This window comes from Bos mutus, chromosome 9 (genome assembly GCF_027580195.1).
Source record: "Bos mutus isolate GX-2022 chromosome 9, NWIPB_WYAK_1.1, whole genome shotgun sequence".
In the NCBI taxonomy this organism is placed as follows: Eukaryota; Metazoa; Chordata; class Mammalia; order Artiodactyla; family Bovidae; genus Bos; species Bos mutus.
Genome location: NC_091625.1, coordinates 59,804,569 through 59,827,239, shown reverse-complemented (window position 1 = coordinate 59,827,239; position 22,671 = coordinate 59,804,569). Strand labels below are relative to the sequence as shown.

Genomic DNA, 22,671 nt, shown 5'->3' with positions numbered 1-22,671 from the left:
AGAACTTGGAGAACTTCAATATCTATTAATTAACTGTGGCAGAGTAGAACTGCCACCTGCTGACAAGACAGACTTTATAACACAAAAGTAAAGTTGATTATTCAGACTTTTTAAAATCAGCCATAAGACATCTGACCCTTTAAACAGGCCTTTCTTTCAAATAATATGCGCATGTCATCTTTTAAGTTACACAGGCACACTATAAATGTTATCACTGTGGCTACCTCTTCACTGTGATAACAATTACAGGTTTCTCCTGAAACCAACAATCAAGTTTCACATGGAAGCGCTTATTAATAATTCTGAATATTCTTAATATTAATACTAATAACAAATCTATAGACAGTTTATTCAGGCCACTATAACTTAGGCTCTCTCTATTATCAGTTGCCCACACATTTAACATAAAAAAATCACAAAATGTACAACACTGTCAAAGCTCTTTCTGTATTTCAATTTAAAACAAAACCTCTGCATGTCTCTAAGAACATATGAAGTATCCAATTATTATATGTGCATTGCACATATGCTCGGAGAAGGCAATGGCACCCCACTCCAGTACTTTTGCCTAGAAAATCCCATGGACGGAGGAGCCTGGTAGGCTGCAGTCCATGGGGTCGCTAGAGTCAGACACGACTGAGCGACTTCACTTTCACTTTTCACTTTCCTGCATTGGAGAAGGAAATGGCAACCCACTCCAGTGTTCTTGCCTGGAGAATCCCAGGGATGGGGCAGCCTGGTGGGCTTCCGTCTATGGGGTCGCACAGAGTCGGACAGGACTGAAGCGACTTAGCAGCAGCAGCAGCAGCACATATGCTATTCTTAATGTCAACACTCTGGATCTCCCCTTTAAAAAGTGACCATGCCAAAAAGGGTCTTTTTAGCATTTTAGTAAAGGCCCACTAATACATGGCTTGTATTGTTATAGCACCTGACCTCTGCAGAATCTTTTACCCCTGGTTAAACCAAACTATTTGCTAGGTATAATTAATTGCAATGAAATCAACATTTGCAAAGAGAATCAGATTTTATTTTTAGTGTAAATGCTGTGTTAGCCAAATCACTAACTTATCTTAACCTCTGGTTTAATCACATAAAAGAACCAGCTCACATAAAGAGAACCAGATGGACACTAGAATTCTCATGATTATGCTGCAGTAACTTCATTTACTCATTCAGCAACTGTTTATAGAAAACCTTTGGATGCTAGGCATTGGAGTTAAAAGTGTGAATAAAGTTAAACTTTGCTGAGGGATACCTACTTTCAGTGACAGCTAAGTGTCATGAAGGATATTAGAAGTGACAAAGATCTAGGTTGCTCAGGGAAAGCTTTTCCAAGGAAGTAACATTGGAGAAAGAAATGGCAACCTACTGTAGTATTCTTGCCTGGAGAGTCCCATGGACAGAGGAGCCTGGCAGGCTACAGTCCCTGGGGTCGCAAAAGGTGGACACGACTTAATGAATACACCACCACCACCACCACCACCACCACCACCATTTGAATGCGACTTGAATGGTGAGAACAGGTCAATGAAATTCTAGGGAAAAGAGCATTAGAGGCAGAGGAACAACTACAAAGAATTCATTTTAGTATCTTTCCCAATTTAATGCTTACTTTATTCAAAATCTAGTTTCAAAATCTTTCCCGCTAAATGGAGCCTTCTGTGATAAACTCTACCTTCAAATCATTGCTTACGTGTGCAATTCACATTACATTCATAGTTTTAATTTATGGTTCTGAAAATCTAGTCTCAGGATAAGTCAAAGTTTTTAAGAAGAGAACCTTAGGATCCTTCACTCATCTTTCATAATCTTAGCACAGAAAAGAATGTTCATTAGGTGCTGGAGACCAGCTATTATAAATGAAATTGGTATTTTGTTTCCCATTCTTACAATAAGGTTTGGCGACAAAGTAACTTCGAAAGAACCGAAGGTACCTTATAAATCCAAGAGGAAAGAGCAAATGACTCAGGAGTGTGAAATCTCAAACTCAATTCCCTCCTCTACCATGTACTTAGATATAAGGCTTCTGGCAAATCAAACTCTATGACTAGTTGTCAATATCTATAAAACGGGAGTATCATTTGCTCTATTTAATTAGGGTTAGCAACTTCACTTTCCCTTTTCACTTTGATGCATTGGAGAAGGAAATGGCAACCCACTCCAGTGTTCCGCCTGGAGAATCCCAGGGACAAGGGAGCCTGGTGGGCTGCCATCTATGGGGTCCCACAGAGTTGGACACGACTGAAGTGACTTAGCAGCAGCAGTCATAAACTACATTTCATCATGATCACTGTCCTTAAAGCTGACTGTGGAAACAGAGCATAAATGCTAGAAAAAATGTGAAACAGTAACTGTGATTTCATTTTAGAACCGGAAGAAACCTTAAATTATCTTGTTCAATCTCTCTTTTTATGTGACAAATCAAGAAGCTGAGAAAAATGACGTGATTTGCTCAAAATTACTGAAATACATGATGGCAGAATCAGTATGGCATCTACATTTTCTAAATGCCCAGCCCAGTACACTTTTATTTTAACCACACCACACTGCCTCTATCAATTCTTGCAACCTAGTCCCCAGTGTACTGATAGATAACTTACAATTCAGTCAGATCCAGAATGATAAAAGCTAAATGACTTAAAAATTTAAAAAAATACCTACATAGGTTTCTAATGCTGAGACCTGACATAATTTGATATCAAAACTGAATTTAGAAAGTTTCACACTGATTATTACTGAGTCATGGTATAAGAAATGTAAGGATTAAAATCAGCTGATGCCTTAAAAATATGCATCTGTGAAATGAGTGCATATTTGGCCTATGGTCAGAGTATTTTTCTTTATACACAGTTTCTAACTGAATCAGTATAATGCTGATTCAATTACACTGTTATTTGAGAAACAGAATATGATTTTCTTCATTTGTAGGCAATATACTGGTACCATATAAAATAATGAAATCAATATAAAATACTTTTTGTTTCTAGTCATCTTTCTCTGTTTCTCTGATTTATGATTTTAAGCTGAGAGCAGAACCTAAGTTGAGAAATAATGAGTGCCCATGGTGCTTCCTAGATTATATAGTAATACTGCTTTAATGTGAAAATAAAGAATATGATGAAAATTATGTAATGGTTTTAACATTAGAAAGGTCTAAGTTCAAATCTTTAACATGAAAATAAACTGAGTAATAAAAACTGAAAAGAACAAAATTAAAAGACTGCCTAACATAAGAAAATTTCATCTAGAAACAAAAATTTACTCTTCAGGAATGTCCTAAATCTACTAAAGAATAGTTGAAACATCATCTAAACTAAAGGAAGGGTCTTTGGAAACAGAACCCAAGTAGGAAGTTAAATAGCTTTGGGGGAAGAGTAAAGGATAGATGAGACCTTACTAACAGCCAAGAATGTAAAATGCTTCAGAAAGCAGTGTGGGAAAACTAAGGTTGTAAAAACCAGATGATGTAAGTCTCTGAAAACATTTGGTAGACCACGAAGTACAAGTTATTATTATATAACAATTTGTAGTCTACAAGCATAGCAGTTCGCTACAGAGTAGACGTAAATGCTTATTTAAAAACTGCAATTCTTTTATACTGACTCACTGAAGTTTTATTCTTAAAAAAGAAAGAATGTTAGCCATGAAAGTGGGATCAACTATCCAATTCTGAAAAAAGAATTTATCATAGTCTCAATAGAAACACACACACACACACACACACACAACAAAACCTCCCCCTCTTCCAAAATATGGGTCCTTCTTTTAGCCATATGACCTTAAAGGAGGTCACAGTTCCTCTCTGGAACTCAGTTGCCTAGTAATGTGTGTCAGGCACTGAGTTGGGTGTCTTGCATGTATTGCCTAATGAAGTCTCATACAAATAAAATGAAGTAGAAATTACAATCATTTTATAGTTAAGGAAACTAAAGCTCAAAAAGGTTAGTCAGGAAACTTGCTCCAGATCACACAGCTAATAAATGGCATAGCTGATACACTGAACCTTCATCTAACTCCAAAGGTTTTGCTCTTCCTACTTACACTATCTTGTAAAATGAGGCTGTTTTCAGCGATCTTTAAGATTATTTTAAGCGTAAAAATAAAGTAACCTATTATTCTTCCAAAAGATGCATAGGAAAAAAAAAATCATTCGTTGAAGGATAATTATCTCACTACTTTTAGCTTACCACTGTCTAAAAGTAACTTAAAATTTTTAAAGTAGTGATAATTCTTTGAGAACACGCAGGATTCTCGTGGGTGTATGTAATGCAGGGTGCTTAGTAAATTTCTTAAATGATAAACAAATGGTAAATAATAAATACTATTTCCAACCGAAGTTTTAATACTTTCTAAAGTATTTTAAAGTCTTTAAAATATACATAGATTTCAGTTTTCTAAATTTTATGGTCTATACAACCAACCTCTGTTCATTGAAAAGAAGCAACGTGCTAAAGGCACATTGTTATCTTGCTCCAAAATAATTTTAAATACTGCAGAATAAAGGATGTATTCAGGTTTTATAACAGCGATTTCTGGTCTGATCTCACATTCTAGTTGTCACTGAAATCACTCGTTATTTCTTCAGAATATGCTACCTGAAACATTTTTTCATCCTAAACCAGTCTCCATTACTAATGGTGAAATTAGCCTAAATTAGTCTAATTGAAGGCTATTAAATAACATTTAATATAACTACTGCTCTATGGAATCGGCGAAACAGCTATTCGGTACCTGGAAAAACTATTAGACTTGTGGATGTATTAATTTACGAAGCATCCATTGAGCACCCACTGCGTGCCAGATGCTGAGCCAGAAGTCGAGCATAATATATTCCTTGACCCTTAAGAACACCATGTTTTGGAGAACTAAAACTCCAAAACGGCCATGGTCTTTGATATATTTTACTACTTACAGATTCTAGAACTGGTGGACCAGACGGTCGCACCAGTTTATCCTTTTCCGTTTGAGATGACCCAAACTCTAAGCACCGGAGTATTAAATCCAAACTCAAGAGTGCTAAAGTGAGAAAAGAGAGCTACCCCGGAGCAGCTGAACGCGGAGAGCTCCTTTACACCCGGTCTCTGTGGGGTGTGGGGACTCCCGGGTGGGTCCCGAGAAATAGAGGGGTTGGGAAGGCGCCTTTAGAGTCAGGACGAGGTAGAGTCCGGGACAGGCCAGGGCCCGAGCCTCTGTGCCGGGCCTCGCTCACCTCTTCCACCTCGATCTCCTTGTAGTCTATCTCTTCAAAGTTGAGAACTTGGGAGGGGGCTTCGATCATCTCACCGGCGGAAGACGAGGAAGAAGAAGAAGCGGCGGAGGCTGTAGACATGATCCCTCGCGGAGCCCGGGGGGCCTGGGAAGGCTGCCGCCCGGACAGTCCGGGGGAGACCCGCGCCCACCCGCCTCCGGACCGACCTTCAACCTGGAGCCACGGCGATCCGTGGCGGGGACACGGACAGCGGCCACAGCCGAGTCCCGGCTCCGGCTCAGCTGCGTTTTCCGCCGCCCGGCCCCGCCCACCAAACTTCCGGTTCCTGCCAGAAATCGGAAACAAGAGGAGGGCCTTGAGATCAAGAGAGGGGAGGGGAGAATTCGGAGACTGAGACAGAGAAAGGAAGGACAGGTTGGGGGTGGGGTGGGGGAGAGGTGGGGTGGGGGAGGGTGAGAGGCTAGTTTGGACCTGAGGGACAAATTTCGCGAGACCTTTATTAAGGGCCTACAGCAAAGTGATGATACCGCGAGAGCTGACGTGTGACGTAATTAAAACGCGCGAACGGAAGTGGCGCAGGGCACGATGGAATCACAGTACGGTTGGTCCTTTAGGAACCAGCGGGAAAGATAAAAGCTACAGTTTCAACCTTGTTTGGTGAAGTATGTTTTGACCCTGCTCCCTTTTCTCTCAGAGACCTGCAGATGGACGGGGTAGTATTGGATTGAGTTTTTGTGATGAAGCTTACTATTCAGTTTCACGCCTAAGCTAAACTGCACTATTTCTTAAAAAGCCTAGGAAAATGTATTTTGTGTTTGGAGGGAAGCGATTTGCTACTGTTACTTTGAGCCAGTCCCTGATGCTATCAGAGATTCTAAAGAAAATAATACACAGCGAGCCAGCGTATGTAACCTGAATAATACTATATAGGCTCACGAACAGAAGTTAATTTTAGGTAAGGTAGATACTTATGATTTGGCATAATTTGTTGTTCATTTGAACTTATAGGATGTATTGGTACATGTCGGAGTGCAGTGCTTTGTGCTGAATGCTTTACATTTAGGTATCCATATTTTATCATTAACAGTAGCCTTGCAAATTAAATATTTTTGTTGCCATTTTCAGGACAGGAGTAAACAGGCTCGGGAGTAAATCAATTATGATTCTCACAAGCACCTAGCTCAGTATATTTCCAAGGTGAAAAGTATTTCCTGTGTTGTACTATCAACACAATTTTTAATTTTAAACTATCTGTTAAACATCAGTCAGTTTGACCTAAAGCCTACTTGGGAAAATTGGAGTTAGAGATGAAGAATGAAACGTTGTGAAGTTCAAATTCTATCTCAGTAGGAGACCAAAAAGGAAACAGAAAGGAGAAAAAATGAGGGGAATGGTGATGGGAATATCAGCGGAGGAGAGTTTTTCAAGTAAGGAATAGCTAACCAACGTTGGGATTCCGAATAGGTCATTGAATTGGGCAAATAAGGAGTTATGAACTCCTGGAAGACAGTGTGTGTCTTTTTTTTTGTTTGTAGTGTTAATAACAATGATAATTTGGTGAATGGGTAAGAGAATGGAAGAAAGAATAATTTCTTTCACAGAGCAATCTCTGGGTGATCTTACCCAGGGTATTGACCACTTTTATGATGATAACTCACAATCTCTCCGAGTTTTCAAATTTTTCCTGAATTCTGGACCTATTGAACATCTCTGTTTAGACGTAACTTAGCGCATGAACTTTAAGATTCCAAAAACAAATTCAGAAGTTATCACCTACTACATATATATTCTTTGTGTGCATTTTCTGTCTCCATGAAGGATCCCATTATCTACTCAGTTGTCCAAGTGAAAAATCAGAGCTTTATTTCTATGTGTATTACAATGAAATGATGCTTAATTAGTGCACTAATAACCAAATAGAATGGAGAAGGAAATGGCAACCCACTCCAGTATTCTTGCCTGGGAAATCCCATGGGCAGAGGAGTCTGGAAGGCTACAACCTATGGGATTTCCCAGGCAAGAATACTGGAGTGGGTTGCCATTTCCTTCTCCATTCCTTCTCCAGTCAGACATGACTGAACAACTAAACAAAAAACAACCACCAAGTGGAAGCATATTAAATTAATGGGATAACCATTTTTACCTGTCATTTCTTTACTCAAATTCCCAAACTAGGATGGTCACCTTTTAACCTTTTCCTTTCACTCACAGGTCATATTTACTTTTTCTTTAACACTTTGATCTTAAAACAGTGGATGCTACCAAGTGGGAATTCAAGAGATAATTCTTTTATGTTTTGGCTGAATGAATACTTCTGCCAGTCCTAACTTTCATGGAGTGCATGATCTATTTTCTGTACCTTCAGTTTAGAACTAAAATACTGCAGACAAGGGATTAGTCACCATAGTCATGATGGTGTTCTGCTTGTTTTTTTTTTTTCCCCCAAAATTTTGTTATAAAAAATATTGAAATACAGAAAAGTTGAAAGAATTTCACAGTAAACAACTATATACTTACTGGTAGGATGCTATCATTAGCATTTTACTGTACTTGTTTTTATCATATATCTGTCTATGCATCCTCTCATGTGTACATCTTTCTTATTTTGTTGGATGCATTTCAAAGTGAATCTCCTTCATGATCTTGGACATCTACCTTAATACTTCTGCTTCTATATTTTATGCATATATTTGGACTTCTGATGTTGATAGTAATCTAAAATCAATCCTTTTGCTATTTGCTTGCAGTTTTTCTTTTTTTTTTTTTTTTACAGTCCCAGATCTTATCGTCCTTAAGGCCCAGTGTACCGCTCTCATTCTGTGATTTGATTTTATGAGCTGGTTCAGTTCAGTCGCTCAGTCATGTCCGACTCTTTGCGACCCCATGAATCGCAGCACGCCAGGCCTCCCTGTCCATCACCATCTCCCGGAGTTCACTCAAACTCACGTCCATTGAGTCAGTGATGCCATCCAGCCGTCTCATCCTCTGGCATCCCCTTCTCTTCCTGCCCTTAATCCCTCCCAGCATCAGGATCTTTTCCAATGAGTCAACTCTTCGCATGAGGTGGCCAAAGTACTGGAGTTTCAGCTTCAGCATCAGTCCTTCCAAAGAACACCCAGGACTGATCTCCTTTAGGATGGACTGGTTGGATCTCCTTGCAGTCCAAGGGACTCTCAACAGTCTTCTCCAACACCACAGTTCAAAAGCATCAATTCTTTGGCACTCAGCTTTCTTCACAGTCCAACTCTTACATCCATACATGACCACTGGGAAAACCATAGCCTTGACTAGATGGACCTTTGTTGGCAAAATAATGTCTCTGCTTTTTAGTATGCTATCTAGGTTGGTCATAACTTTCCTTCCAAGGAGTAAGCGCCTTTTAATTTCATGAGCTGGTACATTCACATTTTTCATTTAAGCTGATTCAAGTTGTATTTTTGTTATTTGCAATCAAAGAATCATAAATAATATACTTTGAATCTAGAGAATTGAGGGAGGGGAATTTGACTCAGTTCACCTGAATTTTGACTTCGTATTCCTTTTAACTTTTTTAACTTTCATGAGTTAAGGATGGAAGCTTAGACCTCACAATTTCATGTGAACTTCAGTCACTTGTCTATAGTGTCTCCACAAATTTCCAGATATCCAGATAATCACGATGGTATGATCACTCACCTAGAGCCAGACATCCTGGAATGTGAAGTCAAGAGGGCCTTAGGAGTCATCACTACGAACAAAGCTAGCGGAGGTGATGGAATTCCAGTTGAGCTATTTCAAATTCTGAAAGATGATGCTGTGAAAGTGCTGCACTCAACATGCCAGTAAATTTGGGAAAAACTCAGCATTGGCCACAGGATTGGAAAAGGTCAGTTTTCATTCCAATCCCTAAGAAAGGCAATGCCAAAAAATACTCAAACTACTGCATAATTGCGCTCAACGCTAGTAAAGTAATGCTCAAAATTCTCCAATCCAAGCTTCAACAGAACATGAACTGTGAACTTCCAGATGTTCAAACTGGTTTTAGAAAAGAGAGAGGAACCAGAGATCAAATTGCCAATATCTGCTGGATCATCAAAAAAGCAAGAGAGTTCCAGAAAAACATCTATTTCTGCTTTATTGACTATGCCAAAGCCTTTGACTGTGTGGATCCCCACAATAAACTGGAAAATTCTTCAAGAGATGAGAATACCAGACCACCTGACCTGCCTCTTGAGAAATCTGTATGCAGGTCAGGAAGCAACAGTTAGAACTGGACATGGAACAACAGGCTGGTTCCACATTGGGAAAGGAGTATGTCAAGGCTGTATATTGTCACCCTGCTTATTTAACTTCTATGCAGAGTACATCATGAGAAATGCTGGGCTGGATGAAGCACAAGCTGGAATCAAGATTGTCAGGAGAAATATCAGTAACCTCAGATATGCAGATGACACCACCCTTATGGGAGAAGGTGAAGATGAACTAAAGAGCCTCTTGATGAAAGTGAAAGAGGAGAGTGAAAAAGTTGGCTTAAAGCTCATCATTCAGAAAACAAAGGTCATGGCATCTGTTCCCATCACTTCATAGCAAATAGACGGAGAAACAATGGAAACAGTGTCAGACTTTATTTTTTGGGGGTCCAAAATCACTGCAGATGGTGGATGCAGCCATGAAGTTAAAAGACGCTTACTCCTTGGGAGAAAAGCTATGACCAACCTAGACAGCATATTAAAAAGCAGAGACATTACTTTGCCAACAAAGGTCTGTGTAGTCAAGGCTATGATTTTTCCAGTAGTCATGTATGGATGTGAGAGTTGGACTATAAAGAAAGCTGAGCACCGAAGAATTGATGCTTTTGAACTGTGGTGTTGGACAAGACTGTTGAGAGTCCCTTGGACTGCAAGGAGATCCAACCAGTCCATCCTAAAGGAAATCAGTCCTGAATGTTCATTGGAAGGACTGATGTTGAAGCTGAAACTCCAATACTTCAGCCACCTGATGCGAAGAACTGACTCATTTCAAAAGACCCTGATGCTGGGAAAGATGGAAGGCAAGAGGAGAAGGAGATGACAGAGGATGAGATGGTTGGATGGCATCACCAACTCGACATGAGTTTAAGTAAACTCCAGGAGTTGGTGATGGACCGGGAGGCCTGGCTTGCGGCTGTCCATGTGATCACGAAGAGTTGGACACGACTGAGCGACTGAAGTGAACTGAATATCAAGCTATTGAACTGGACTTGAAGTCCCTTCCTGTTTGAGCACTCTGTACCACCCGTCCTCAGTGTCAGTACATAACAGAACAAGTGCTGTATTTTACCTGTTCGTGTGACTTTGTTATGAGTAACAGAAAACTCAAGACAACGTTGCTTAAACAATAAAGGGGATTTATTAGCTTAGTTAAGTTGAAAGCTAAGAGCTAGAACAGACTTAAGAGCGTCATTTGAATCATTAAGTTACTGGTAGCATCAGTAATTGAGTTTCCATTGTTTGTCATCTGCTTTTCGTGATATTTGCCATTATTCTAGAACAGAGTTTCTCAATCTTTTTTCCCATTGTTAATCCCTTAAGGAACCTTTTAAGACTTTTTCTTAATAGCTCCCAGAGTTTTTACTAGTACATATATACTGTGTAATTTGTTTATGAACTGTATGCATATTTTTGGTTTATACATAAAGACAGTAAATTTTTTTTCCTCTCCAATTTCACCCACTGGGAGATGATATCATCCCCATTAAGAATGCATGCTCTAGCCATTTCATTTTTCATGTGACATACCACATTGTCTAGTACAATGACAGTATCTCTTTTGATAGCTGCTTCAGAAGAACAAGGAACTTTAAACTTTGGCAACTATAACCTTGACTGAAGAATGGAGATGAGGTTTGAAGTTATGAATGTCTTTATCTTAGATCTAGGACTCACCGAGTTGTGAGGTTTGAGAAGAAGGAGCTGCTAACCAGAAGAAAGATCTAGAGACTTTTAAGAGAGCAAAGCAGGGAATGGTTGCTGGGAATGCAGCCAACAAATGTTCATTATTTATATGTCTATTCAGGTTGTACTCGATACTTAGAAAGTGTGTCTTTACTGTGTCCCAGAACCAAACTAGCCTACCAGTCAAATATTCTTTATAGAAAGTTCAGAAGTAGTTTTCCACTGTATTCAAAACTGCAGTTTTCTCACAGAAGAGAGCCAAGCCCTTAGCAGTTTTGTGAAAGTGCTGGAGAGTGGCTCCCCAAATTCATGCATTTCTTTGATATTTGGGTTTCTTTATTCCATATACTCCCGATATCTTCATTCTAGGTCTTTCACGGTCCATGGGCTTCTGGGAGGGTTTGTGTTCCAAGTGTCCACAATGTGGCTGGTCAGAGTGGGCCTGCAAAAGTGGAGTAAAGGTGCAGCTCCAAGGTGTTCTCTGACATGATACAAAGCTAGCATTTCTGTTTGCAGCTGATGTTCTTTTTTGTCCCCATCAATTGTGTTTGTGGCGAGGCAACTGCTTTGATGGTGCCCATGTGTCCTGCGGATAAAATTTGCATCATTGTTTTTGAAATTCTTGATATGAAACAATGTAGCTCGTTTCAAAATCTATTCATATTATCCCAAGGAGTTTGAACATTGTATTTGCCATTTAAGTAAGAGGAAGAATTGTTTAGAGAGTTTTAAATTACTATTTCAGCTGTTGTAAATTTTTAAATGGTTGTGAAAATATTTAAAAAGTTTCATTTTCTTGTATGAATATATGTTCTCTTTGATAATGACTATCAAGAATTTGAAGCGTTCATTTTTAAAAAGTCTTGATTAGGATTGTTAGTAGGTATTTCAAGTACAATATAAAGTCTTATATTAAAAAGTTAGAAAGGAAAGCTTATAAAAATTCCTCTTAAAATTTTGAAAAAATGTGTTTGATGTTTACAAGGATTCTTTTGATGTTGTAATGCTTTATTTTTAAAAATAACCCAATGTGGGAAAAGCAGGGTTTTGTTTTGTTTTGTTTTGTTTTTTAAATTAAGTCCAAATAGATTCTTTAAAATCTTTTCCAGTTTATCCCAGAATATTTTGCAGTATTATCATCTTTAACCTGTACTATGACATGAAAATTTTGAGATGCTAGGAGGGTGTTCCAGTAGTAATAGAAGTGTTAGTGATTTGAACAATATAGATGGTGGCCACAGGGGTTTCGGATAAATGGATTTGAGAGATACTGAGGAAACAGAATTGGTGGGATGTTGGGGAAGGAGACAAAGGAAAGGGCAAAAGGTATACAGGATGATTCCCAGATTTCTCACTTGTACAACTCAGTTGGGAAGGGTGCTATTTTCAGAAGCAGGGAAGACTGGAACAAGATTGGGGGAAAGGAGAATAAAGAGCTGTTCAAGACACTGAGCTCGAGATGCCTGAGAGAGTTCCAAGTGTAATTATCAAGTAGGCAACTAATCTTAGGGAAAAAGGCAGTGCTGAAGAAACAGATACTGGCCTATTGATGGTAATTTCAGTCATGGAAATGCACAAGATTACTTAAGGAAGATGTATAAAATGAGAAAGAAGAGGAATTAGAACCTTATGGGATAAAGTCTTTAAGGTAGGGGTAGAGGCAGAGGAACTGCCAAAGAAATTTGTGGAAAACTAAAAACTATGATGTTGTGGAAATCAATATAAAAGGATATTTCAGTGTTGAATACTTTGCAAGAAGCTAAACATGAGAAAAACATGAGTATCCATTGGATTTGGGTCTTGCCGCCTGAAGGTTAGCCAAGGCAAATGTCTATGTAGGGAGGGTGTGGGAATGGGCTCCAGTGGGTAGGTTGGAGTGTCCACATGCGGGAGGTGTAAGGTGCCTTGCAGTGTAAAATTAGGTCTAGCATAGGAGGAGTGGGGACAGGTCAGGAGCTCATGCCACTGCATTCTGGTGCAGGATGGAATTTGTTCCCTTTACCAGTTATTTTGAGTTAGAAGTTATAAATATTTTGACTTACGTATGTGAGCCTCTGTTTGTATTCTTGCTCTGGGCCCTACAAATGTTAGGATAAGGCCTGCTTTTATATGAGGTAGATTTCTTTTCTCATGTACTAGCGGTCTACAGGTTGTTGTTTTTGTTCTTCAGTTGCTAAGTCGTGTCCGACTCTTAGCAGCCCTATGGACTACAGCGTACCAGGCTTCCCTGTACTTCATCATCTGCTGAAGTCTGCTCAAACTCACCTCCATTGAGTTAGTGATGCCATCCAACTGTCTCATCGTCTGTCGTCCCCTTCTGCCATCAATCTTTCCCAGCATCAGGGTCTTTTCCAAGGAGTTGGCTCTTTGTGCAAGATGGCCAGAGTATTGGAACTTCAGCTTCAGCATCAGTCCTTCCAATGAATATTCAGCCAGATCCCCCAGAATTCTGACTGCTTCCTTCAGTTTGTTTTTGTGTTTTATGGGACATTGTTTGAAGTATTATTTCTTAATATCCTTCTGTTCAACTTCACTGTTCAGTCTTCTCCAACACCACAGTCAAAAAGCATCAATTCTTCAATGCTCAGCCTTCTTTATGATCAACTCTCACATCCAACTACTGGAAAAACCATAGCTTTGACTATAGGGACCTTTGTAGGCAAAGTGACATCTCTGCTTTTTAATATGCTGTCTAGGTTTGTCATAATTTTTCTTCCAAGGGGCGGGCATCTTTTAATTTCATGGATGCAGGTCTACAGTTAGGTAGATTTTCAATTTCTCTAATTTCCCACTGATGTCTATCTTATCATTTAGATCTTGGCTCAGTTACCTCCACTTCTGCTTCCTACCGCTTCACTTTTTATCCATTACTCAGTTTTATTTCTCTCCCTTTACCTATTTGACATTATCTTATTTACTTTTATTGCCTTGTTTATTTTCTGTCCTGCCACCCTCTCCCCACTCCTTGGGATGTCAGTTCCACTGGGACAGGAATTGATCATAAGCATTGTGTTCACCACTATTGTCTCAGGATTTAGAACAGCACCCAAAATGTAGACACTTAATAATCTTCTAAAACATAAATGAGTATCCACATTTCTAAGTAAATGCTGTTTATTTCAGGTATAAGGAATAGATGAACCAAATATTTCCTATAATACCACTGAGGAAAGATTTAATAGATAGCTAAATTGACATACAAGTAGCATACCTAATTATTACAGAGATTTCTTAAGTATTTGAGAATTTTGAAGGTGCTTTGTTCTATCGGTCAATTTATACCTCTCTTCAATGTTAAAATGACTAATGTTTAGATAATTCACCTTGTGTGTTTTGCAAGGGTAAACTTTAGTTCTTCTTCCCCAATACTCACTACTATTTAATCCATTTGAATTATTTGTTTATTGAAGTTTAGTAATAAGGTGTTATTGTGGCACTGATGATTGCTTTCAGACGTAACTTGTATTTTAACTAAAACAGATGCAAAATCAGACAGGATAGACATTTTTATTCTCTGAATGTCTGAGGTAAGTTTAAACATTGTGTTGTACCTCAGCATCAGTTTTTAAAAGCAGAAATTTAATCAGATAACAACATACTTCAGAAATAAAAATGGTCTTCATAGAAATAGTGCTTTTCACTACAAAAGGGCATTCATTAAATGTTTTCTTTCACAGACCAATATGTCAGGTCAGTGTTCCTAGATGGCCTTTTTCAGAAGAAATTCCAGAAACAATTTGGCTTCATTTACGGGAATGAATAAGGGTGTTTCATTTCACACAGCCTCAGGGAATCACAAATTAAAACTTTCCACTAAAATGGATGCCATCTACTATTCATTATTTCAGCAAACAAACCACTCTTCTCTGCTGAAGTTGCAATCAGGGTAACGGATAGATAATACTTGAAACCTGCTAAGCTGAGAGGGTCTACTTTGCATTCTTATTTGTAAGCTGCCCCTTTAACATTTTCCTCTGAGTTCCCCAGCACCCTGCAGAGCTCTTCTCAGGGGCTCAAAGCTCCATTAAGTAAATAGAGGCTCCGTATTTGGAAGCCATCTCTGGGAATTCAGAGTGTTTTGAGGGGGAAATTGGTACTATCAAGATTAAGGTATTAATGAAAAGCTCTGTTAAATTTCTGTTGGGATGCTAATTAATCTTCTAAAAATTGTTAATCAGTTATGTAACACACTTAAACTTTAACACATGGTACAGGAAAAGTAACAGGGTATTTCAGCTATGCCCAGAGGCATCCAGAAAGTTAAGGGAAATAGTGTAGACAGAAAATCGCCCCCTAAATGTGATTGTATTAAATCAAATAGTTTGATCTTCAATATTTACTTGTTATATCACATTTGATAGGCTTGGGAAATCAGTATTTAGTGCTCAGATATTTGAAGAAATATTAGAAGTATTAGAAGATACTCAAGAAGTGGTTTTTGACAACTATTCCTTACTGGAATCTCTACCTGAAGTACAGAAATTTTTGCATGGATTATTAAACCCATGTTAGAAGTGTTAGCTTGAATTGTTAAATAAAGAAGTAATCTGGTAAGTCTTTAATATTTGAAGCTTGACTTAGCCATGCTGTCAATACTGAGCTAAATGAATATGCTGTAGTCCTATCAATATTAAAATATTTTGTTTCTGTTAATAGCAATATGAATCATATCAATGTTACATATTAAAATAGCATTCCATCTCTAAATCTTAATGTATTCCAAATGGTATGTGAAAGTATATAGTACAGTGCCTAGAACTTATGTGGTGTCCAAAGATGTTAATATGAGTGAAATGCTGTATAAAGGCATAGAGACACTTGACATGATGTGTCCATAAAAGTTACCTGCAGCCTACAGATTAGTCAATGAGTTTTACTTCTGGAGATTCTGATCCAGCAGGTCTCATCTGTGACTGAGGCAACCTGAGTTTCTATTTCACAGCCCAGTCGTGGAGTTGAGAACCATTAAGGTCACATATAGGCAGCAGCATATATTTTAAGAAATAAATTTAATAATTCATTTTTGAAGAACTGAAAATTATTGATAACATTTTAATCTTGGGCCCATTTTAAAGTTGATGTTAGTGATTCTATTCTTATTTTGTAATACATTTCTTTTAACTAAAGTTCAAGACTTTCCAGTAGGGTGCTTGAAACAGCAATTCACCTTGGTGAGAGGAGATCTTGACCTTGGATGTAATCTCTGGTTTTGTAAATTCAGTAAATCAGTTTTAGTGGTTCACTTTAAGAACAGTTAGGTTTTTGATTCTTCCTTTCCAAAACCACTATTGGCCATGTGAACTAAAAAGCCAATACTGTATACTAGTCCTTTTGAGGATAGGGCTGGAGAAAGGGAGTATAGTTAAGCAGGGGCAATTATACTACTATAGATTAACAAAAGGAGGCTTGAGGAGTGGTATATTTAAAGAGATTACTACAGTTGTAATGAACTTACTAGTATCTTATAATTTTTTATCAACCAGAGCATTGCTTAAAAAGACAACAACTAGCTTGTAACCCTAAGAAGACATCTTTTTTAATGGGTTCTAGAGGTTGACTTCCCCGGTGGCTCAGATGGTAAAGCATCTGCCTACAATGCTGGAGACCAGGGTTCAGTCCCTGGGTTGGGAATATCTCCTGGAGAAGGAAATGGCAACCCACTCCTGTATTCTTGCCTGGAAAATCCCATGGACAGAGGAACCTAATAGGCTACAGTCCATGGGTTTGCAAAGAGTTGAACACAACTGAGTGACTTCACCTCACTTCAGAGGTTCCTTGTAAAGTCACCAAAGCCTTTTTGTCTGAAAGTGTGGAGTTAGATTACTAGTTCTAGGCTTCTGTTGAGCTATCAGATGATTAAATTACTTTGGAGTATATTGGGTTTCCTTAAGACAGATGATTAATTATAATCTTATTTGTTTGAAGAATATGGACCTTCCCTGAAAAATAATATGGGGCCTTTCATACTCATTTATTTGATTGATAATTATACCTTAGGGTTACATCACTATGATTTTCCTAATAGTATTCTCTTTTCTTATCTGATCATTTACTACTCATTTAAGGCCTGCTTAAACTTGGGCTTCCCTGGTGGCTCAGAATCTGCCTGCAGTGTAGGAGATGTGGGTTCAATACCTGGATTGGGAAGATCCCCTGGAGGAGGACATGGCAACCCACTCCCGTATTCTTGCCTGGAGAATCCCATGGACAGAAGAGCTTGGTGGGCTACAGTCCATAGGGCTGCAAAAAGTTGGACATGACTGAAGTGATTAGCATGTATGCACATGCTTAAACTTGGGCCTGGTGTGGTGAGATTCTGTGGTTTCAGGGAGAGGAAATTGAAGTTGAAATTTAAGTAGAGTGAAATATTTTAAAGAGTGAAAGGTCACTTAGTCCTTAGGAATGAATCTTCAAGGATGTTTAGGAATGTGGTCATATTACAATGAATGTATCAAATGTATTATTGTTATACTATATGCCTTTAAATAGAAATTGATAATTTTGGGGAGGATGAAAAATAGCAAATATTGTCATTCAGTTTATGTTAAGGTTTTAAATCTCTAAATTTCTGTAAGTTTTCTAGTAATTACTTCCAGTTTCCTTGATAAATGGCAATTGCTTAAGTATTTCATTATCCTAATCCAAACTGGATGCAATTCACTGCCTGAAGGGGAATTTTATTCTGAGATCAAATTAAGCAATTCTTGATCAATCTAAATGAGAGCAAGTTTTACACCTCCTCATATATGCAGGCAATTCAAGAGTTTATTAATCAATATAAGCCATCTTCATTAGAAGAAAAACAATAGCATATTTGAATTGACATATGGTGGTTATTAAACTAACAGAAGTGGAGTCATCTTTGGTTTCCGTTTCATGTAATATTGCTTACCTTAACTTTCCTGCTTAGAATTGATTTCTACCTTTTTCTAAGGGACTCATTATCAACTTTAATAAATCTCAGATTGATCCCCTTTGGGAAACAAAGAATACATTATTTCCTGTGTCTCTAGCTTAATTTATTAAAAAAAGGTATAATCAGAATTGATAATTCACCTCCAATTGAAGCATATTGAACTGGCATACATACAAATGATTTCTGAAAGCAACAAATTTTATCTGTAGAACTAAGATGTGAAATCTGGATTAAAAAATTAGTGTTTAAAAGTCATTAGAGCTTGAGAATGTAAGCTTAAGATTTACAAGGTTTAGGAGAAGGCAATGGCACCCCACTCCAGTACTCTTGCCTGGAAAATCCCATGGATGGAGGAGCCTGGTAGGCTGCAGTCCATGGGGTCGCTAAGAGTCGGGCACGACTGAGCGACTTCACTTTCACTTTTCACTTTCATGCATTGGAGAAGGAAATGGCAACCCACTCCAGTGTTCTTGCCTGGAGAATCCCAAAGACGGGGGAGCCTGGTGGGCTGCCGTCTATGGGGTCGCACAGAGTTGGACACAACTGAAGGGACTTAGCAGCAGCAGCAGCAGCAGCAGGATATATAGAGAATAAGAAGTTAAATGACTGTTTCTTTCAAGATGCTTTTTGACTTTAGATTTTTGATTGTATAATCATGTTCATATAGGGGAAATGGTTAGGGTTTAATCTGTTGTTTTTATTTTTGATACTTTATGACTAAAACAGAGTATGTAACTTGTATAGAATAAAAAGTTCTACATAAAAGCTATCCCCTCTTAGCTAGGTTGTCAAAAGTGAAATTTAAAAAATAAATATTCAAAGCTCAGTGTAAGTGAGCTGCTACAACTGTGGAATTCTGGTATATCTGTTTCTGAATAGTTCAGTCCTAAATCATTGGTTCAGTCCCTCATCAACAACAGTGGTTTATTGAATACAGATAGTGGTAGCCACTGTTCTCTAGTGCCTTTAAAGGCTATTTAACCTAATACTAAGGAATTACAATTATATTTTACTTTCATATCCTCTCTTTATTCTAGGACCTCTTCCCATTTATATATCTATTGCCATTACTTGCCTGGTGTAGCAGATGCTGTGAGTGCTCCACCCATATCCCCTCAGATTCTATTACTCTCCCATGCGTGCCAGCCTGACTTTCAGGGGCCAGCAACTACATCTTTGTTGGACTAGCCTTGGGTTGCCAAAACGCCCTTTGTGTACATGCTTGGGTAGGCTGAAAGTGAATGAGAACTAATGTCTCTCAGGTGATGGCCCTTAACCCAGTGGAGCTGTGATGTAGAGGTATAAATTTCCAGGCTCTCCACCCCTTTGCTGGAATAATTCTAAAGCTTCCCTGTGATGTCCAGTGGGTTAGTTGGCTTGATACACCCTCTGTTGGCTGCCTTTCCTTTTCTCTATCATTTTCGTATTTCCTCGTCAGAGTCAACTGTTCTAAAAAGCTATGTACGTTCAGTTCTTGTCTCAGGATTTGCTTCTAGGAGAAGCCAAGCTAAGAACTTGTTCTGCAACCAATCCAGGTAGAATCTTGCTTGTGGCACTGGAAGTCTACAAGACACAAATAATAGGTAGAATTTTTGTATCTTTTTCCAATCCGAAACTTACATACCCCAACATATGACTGGTAGAGTCTTTCTGGGTTTATTTGATTATAGATTCACAGACACATAAATGCTGTATTGGATTAACTGTTTTCATTTTGAGATCACAAAATGGCCCACCAAACTATTCACTTAAAATAACTGGATAGAGTGATTATATGTGTCATTCTTCAGCTGAACAAAATTTATTGAACATTCACTATGTGCCAGATGAAAGTGAAAGTCACTCAGTCGTGTCTGACTCTTTTGCAACCCCATGAATTATACAGTCCATGGAATTTTCCAGGCCAGAATACTGGAGTGAGTAGCCTTTCCCTTCTCCAGGGGATCTTCCCAACCCAAGAATCGAACCCAGGTCTCCTGCATTGTACCAGCTGAGCCACATTCTTTACCAGCTGAATCACATTCTTTACCAGCTGAGCCACAAGGGAAGCCCATTTAAAGATATAGCAGTGAATAAGATGAATGATTACTTAGTCTTACCTCTCTGCCCTCACAAAAGCTTAAAGTTGAGCTTATGTTGTTGTTTCCAGGTATATTTATATGCTATTGTTGCAAATGTGTGCGGTTCTTGCAAATTTTGATAGTTTTTAATAGAAGATTATTGGTTTTGCTCAGTGTGTTTAAGTTTTCTCCTAGTACTTACATTGCAAGACTCAGAGGAATCCTCTGTAATACTTTTCTGTATCGATCACAACTTACTAACTTTGCATATCTCATCCATCTATTTCTTTTCTTTTTCCCTTTTCAGTTGTCATTGCCTTTCAAGAACTCTCCTTCAGTGACTTTTCATTATTGTAGAATTTTGTTTGTTTTAAGGAATATATTAATATTTCATTAATCTCAATGAGGTTTTCCTTTTTCAGTATTCTTGTATTTGGTTTAGCCTTTTTTTTTTCCCCTGCACTGCATGGCTTATGGGATCTCAGTTCCTGGACCAGGGATTGAACCTGGGCCGTGGCAATGAAAGTCCAGAATCCCAACCACTTGACCACCTGGGAACTCCCAGTTCAGCCATGTTTTGTAGTTAAGATTTTTGAAGTTTTTGATTAAGTATAAAAATACTCAAAATTAAAAAAAAAAAATGCTCAAAATTGTATGCATTTTTGATTAAGTAAATAAGTGGTCCAAAACACAAGTAATACTATAATGAATAGTGTATTATCAGTTTGAAATAATTGCCACATTTAGCTTTCCACATTGTGGCAGTTTTCAGCTTAACTTAAAAATATATCAAGTTAAATCTTTGACGTGCATAAAATTCTTGTAAATGGTTACTGCCTTCCTGTCACATGTCAGGGTAAACATATATAAATTAAAAGCTATGCTTTTTTTTTTTTTTTAATGTGCATGCATTGATTGGATTGTTCATCTGAAACTTGCACTCAGCCAAAACTTGAGGAAACATTACAGAAAGTTTATGTGTATAGTCTGTTATTTGAATGTTTGTAATATAATCTGTGCATTCCTTAAAAAAAAAAAAAGCAATTTCTAGCCATTCTCTGCCTTTAATTTTCTTTGTACATAGAAATAATTCTTAACACTCTGTAGTTGCCTTTTATTTGTCCCCCAAACAGTCACTTCCCTAAAATTCTTGTGGTATTAGCATCTTTGTTTTTTTTGGAGAATGACCATTTTCTGTACTTGGGTTTAAGGTGAGGTTGACTACTCACTCCCCCTTTCAGTGGTAAGAACACCATCTTGGTATGGCCATGAAGAGTTGTATACCCCTCTAGCCATGGTGATTGGTTTAAGAAAGGATGTGTAAACCAAGTCAGACCAATAAGAGCCAATAGACTTTGGCTAAAACCATGGGAAAGAGGCATTCTCTTTCTGCTTGTTTTGCTAGACTCTTAGTCAGTATACCTGAAGCTCCTAGTAGGTATCTTTGTGGAACAAGTTTGCTTGAGAACAAAGCCTGTGAACGGAAATTGGAGTGTGGGTGGAAAGAGACTCCTGAGGACAATGCCAGAGCATTGGGGTTCAGTGGTACCTGGGGATCTACCCTGAACTGTTACTTACATGAACCGTTATGTTCCAGCTGTTCCACCAATGCTTTCCTGCAACTCCTTCATGGTTTGCTTTTTTTCCCCTCACTTTCCACGGTAAGTTTCCTAATATTTGCTATATGGACCATATGAAACCATTTTTCTCCCTCCCTCAACAAGTCTTTTGTGATCAAAACACCAAATAAATAGACTTCTATTTTAAAAACATTTTGACTCTTGGAGTATGTGCTAGAGAGTTAAGCTTTTCTTTGCTGTGAAGCAGTAAAAAATGGCTATGATGTTGAAATGATAGTTGCTTAAAGGAGAGCAGAGCCATTGAAACAAAATCTACAGTCATAAGGAAGACCTGTTGTTCTTAGAGACACCCTGTTGATTCAACAAATGTTTCCCAAGTTCCTGCTATTTTAGGCATGGAATAGAGCAGTGAGCAACACAGATAAAAATCCCTGACCTCTTGGAGCTGACATTCTTGTATTATCCCGGAAGATTGGTCCACAGAACTGGAGCGATTTCTGGGGTAGGTGGTACTCAGGAAGACTTCATTTGAATCTCTGACTTGAACCCAGGGTCTCCCATTGTAGTTCAGTAAAATCCAAAGCCTTGGCACATTTATCAGAACTGCTCGAATCTGGTCCATGCTCACTAGTCTGAAACCCTATCCAAGAGCTTATACCCCCTTACTCCTGCTGCTCTAGTTTAAACAGGCCTTCTTCCCTTTCCTCTAATTTTGCTGTTTCATAGACTTTCACATCTTCTCCTTTCTATCTTGACTGTCTGTGCTTTCTGATATTTCATATGGTCGCAATGTAAATGACATTTCCTCAGTGTTTTCTCCCCACTTAGTTTAAAGTAGATGTCCTTAATAATCCATCAGAGAACCCTACTTTTCATAGTATGTGTAATAAATTCTAAAGGATATATGTATAGGTATTTAATTTTTAGTGCTTATTTACTGTTTCTCCCACTAATGTAAGCTTCGTGAGGTCAGAGACTATATTTTGTTCAC

At 38.3% G+C, this 22,671-nt stretch overlaps 1 protein-coding gene and 1 long non-coding RNA gene across 3 annotated transcripts in view; one reads left to right on the top strand and one right to left on the bottom strand.

Annotated features, from left to right (window-relative positions):
• The window catches only part of MAP3K7 (mitogen-activated protein kinase kinase kinase 7), a 65,473-nt gene extending 59,832 nt beyond the window's left edge, over positions 1-5,641 (bottom strand). Inside the window, exon 1 of one of the 2 annotated variants that reach the window (XM_005889274.3) lies at positions 5,213-5,641. In XM_005889274.3, coding sequence (XP_005889336.1) covers positions 5,213-5,332 — 120 coding nt within the window. In that variant the 5' untranslated portion in view covers positions 5,333-5,641. The remainder of the gene's footprint in view (positions 1-5,212) is intronic. The other variant, XM_005889275.3, reaches the window with a different exon arrangement.
• Positions 5,642-5,777: 136 nt separating this feature from the next.
• The window catches only part of LOC138989226 (uncharacterized), a 64,288-nt gene continuing 47,394 nt past the window's right edge, over positions 5,778-22,671 (top strand). The window contains exon 1 of the long non-coding RNA XR_011465474.1: positions 5,778-5,874. This is a non-coding gene — a long non-coding RNA (uncharacterized lncRNA). The remainder of the gene's footprint in view (positions 5,875-22,671) is intronic.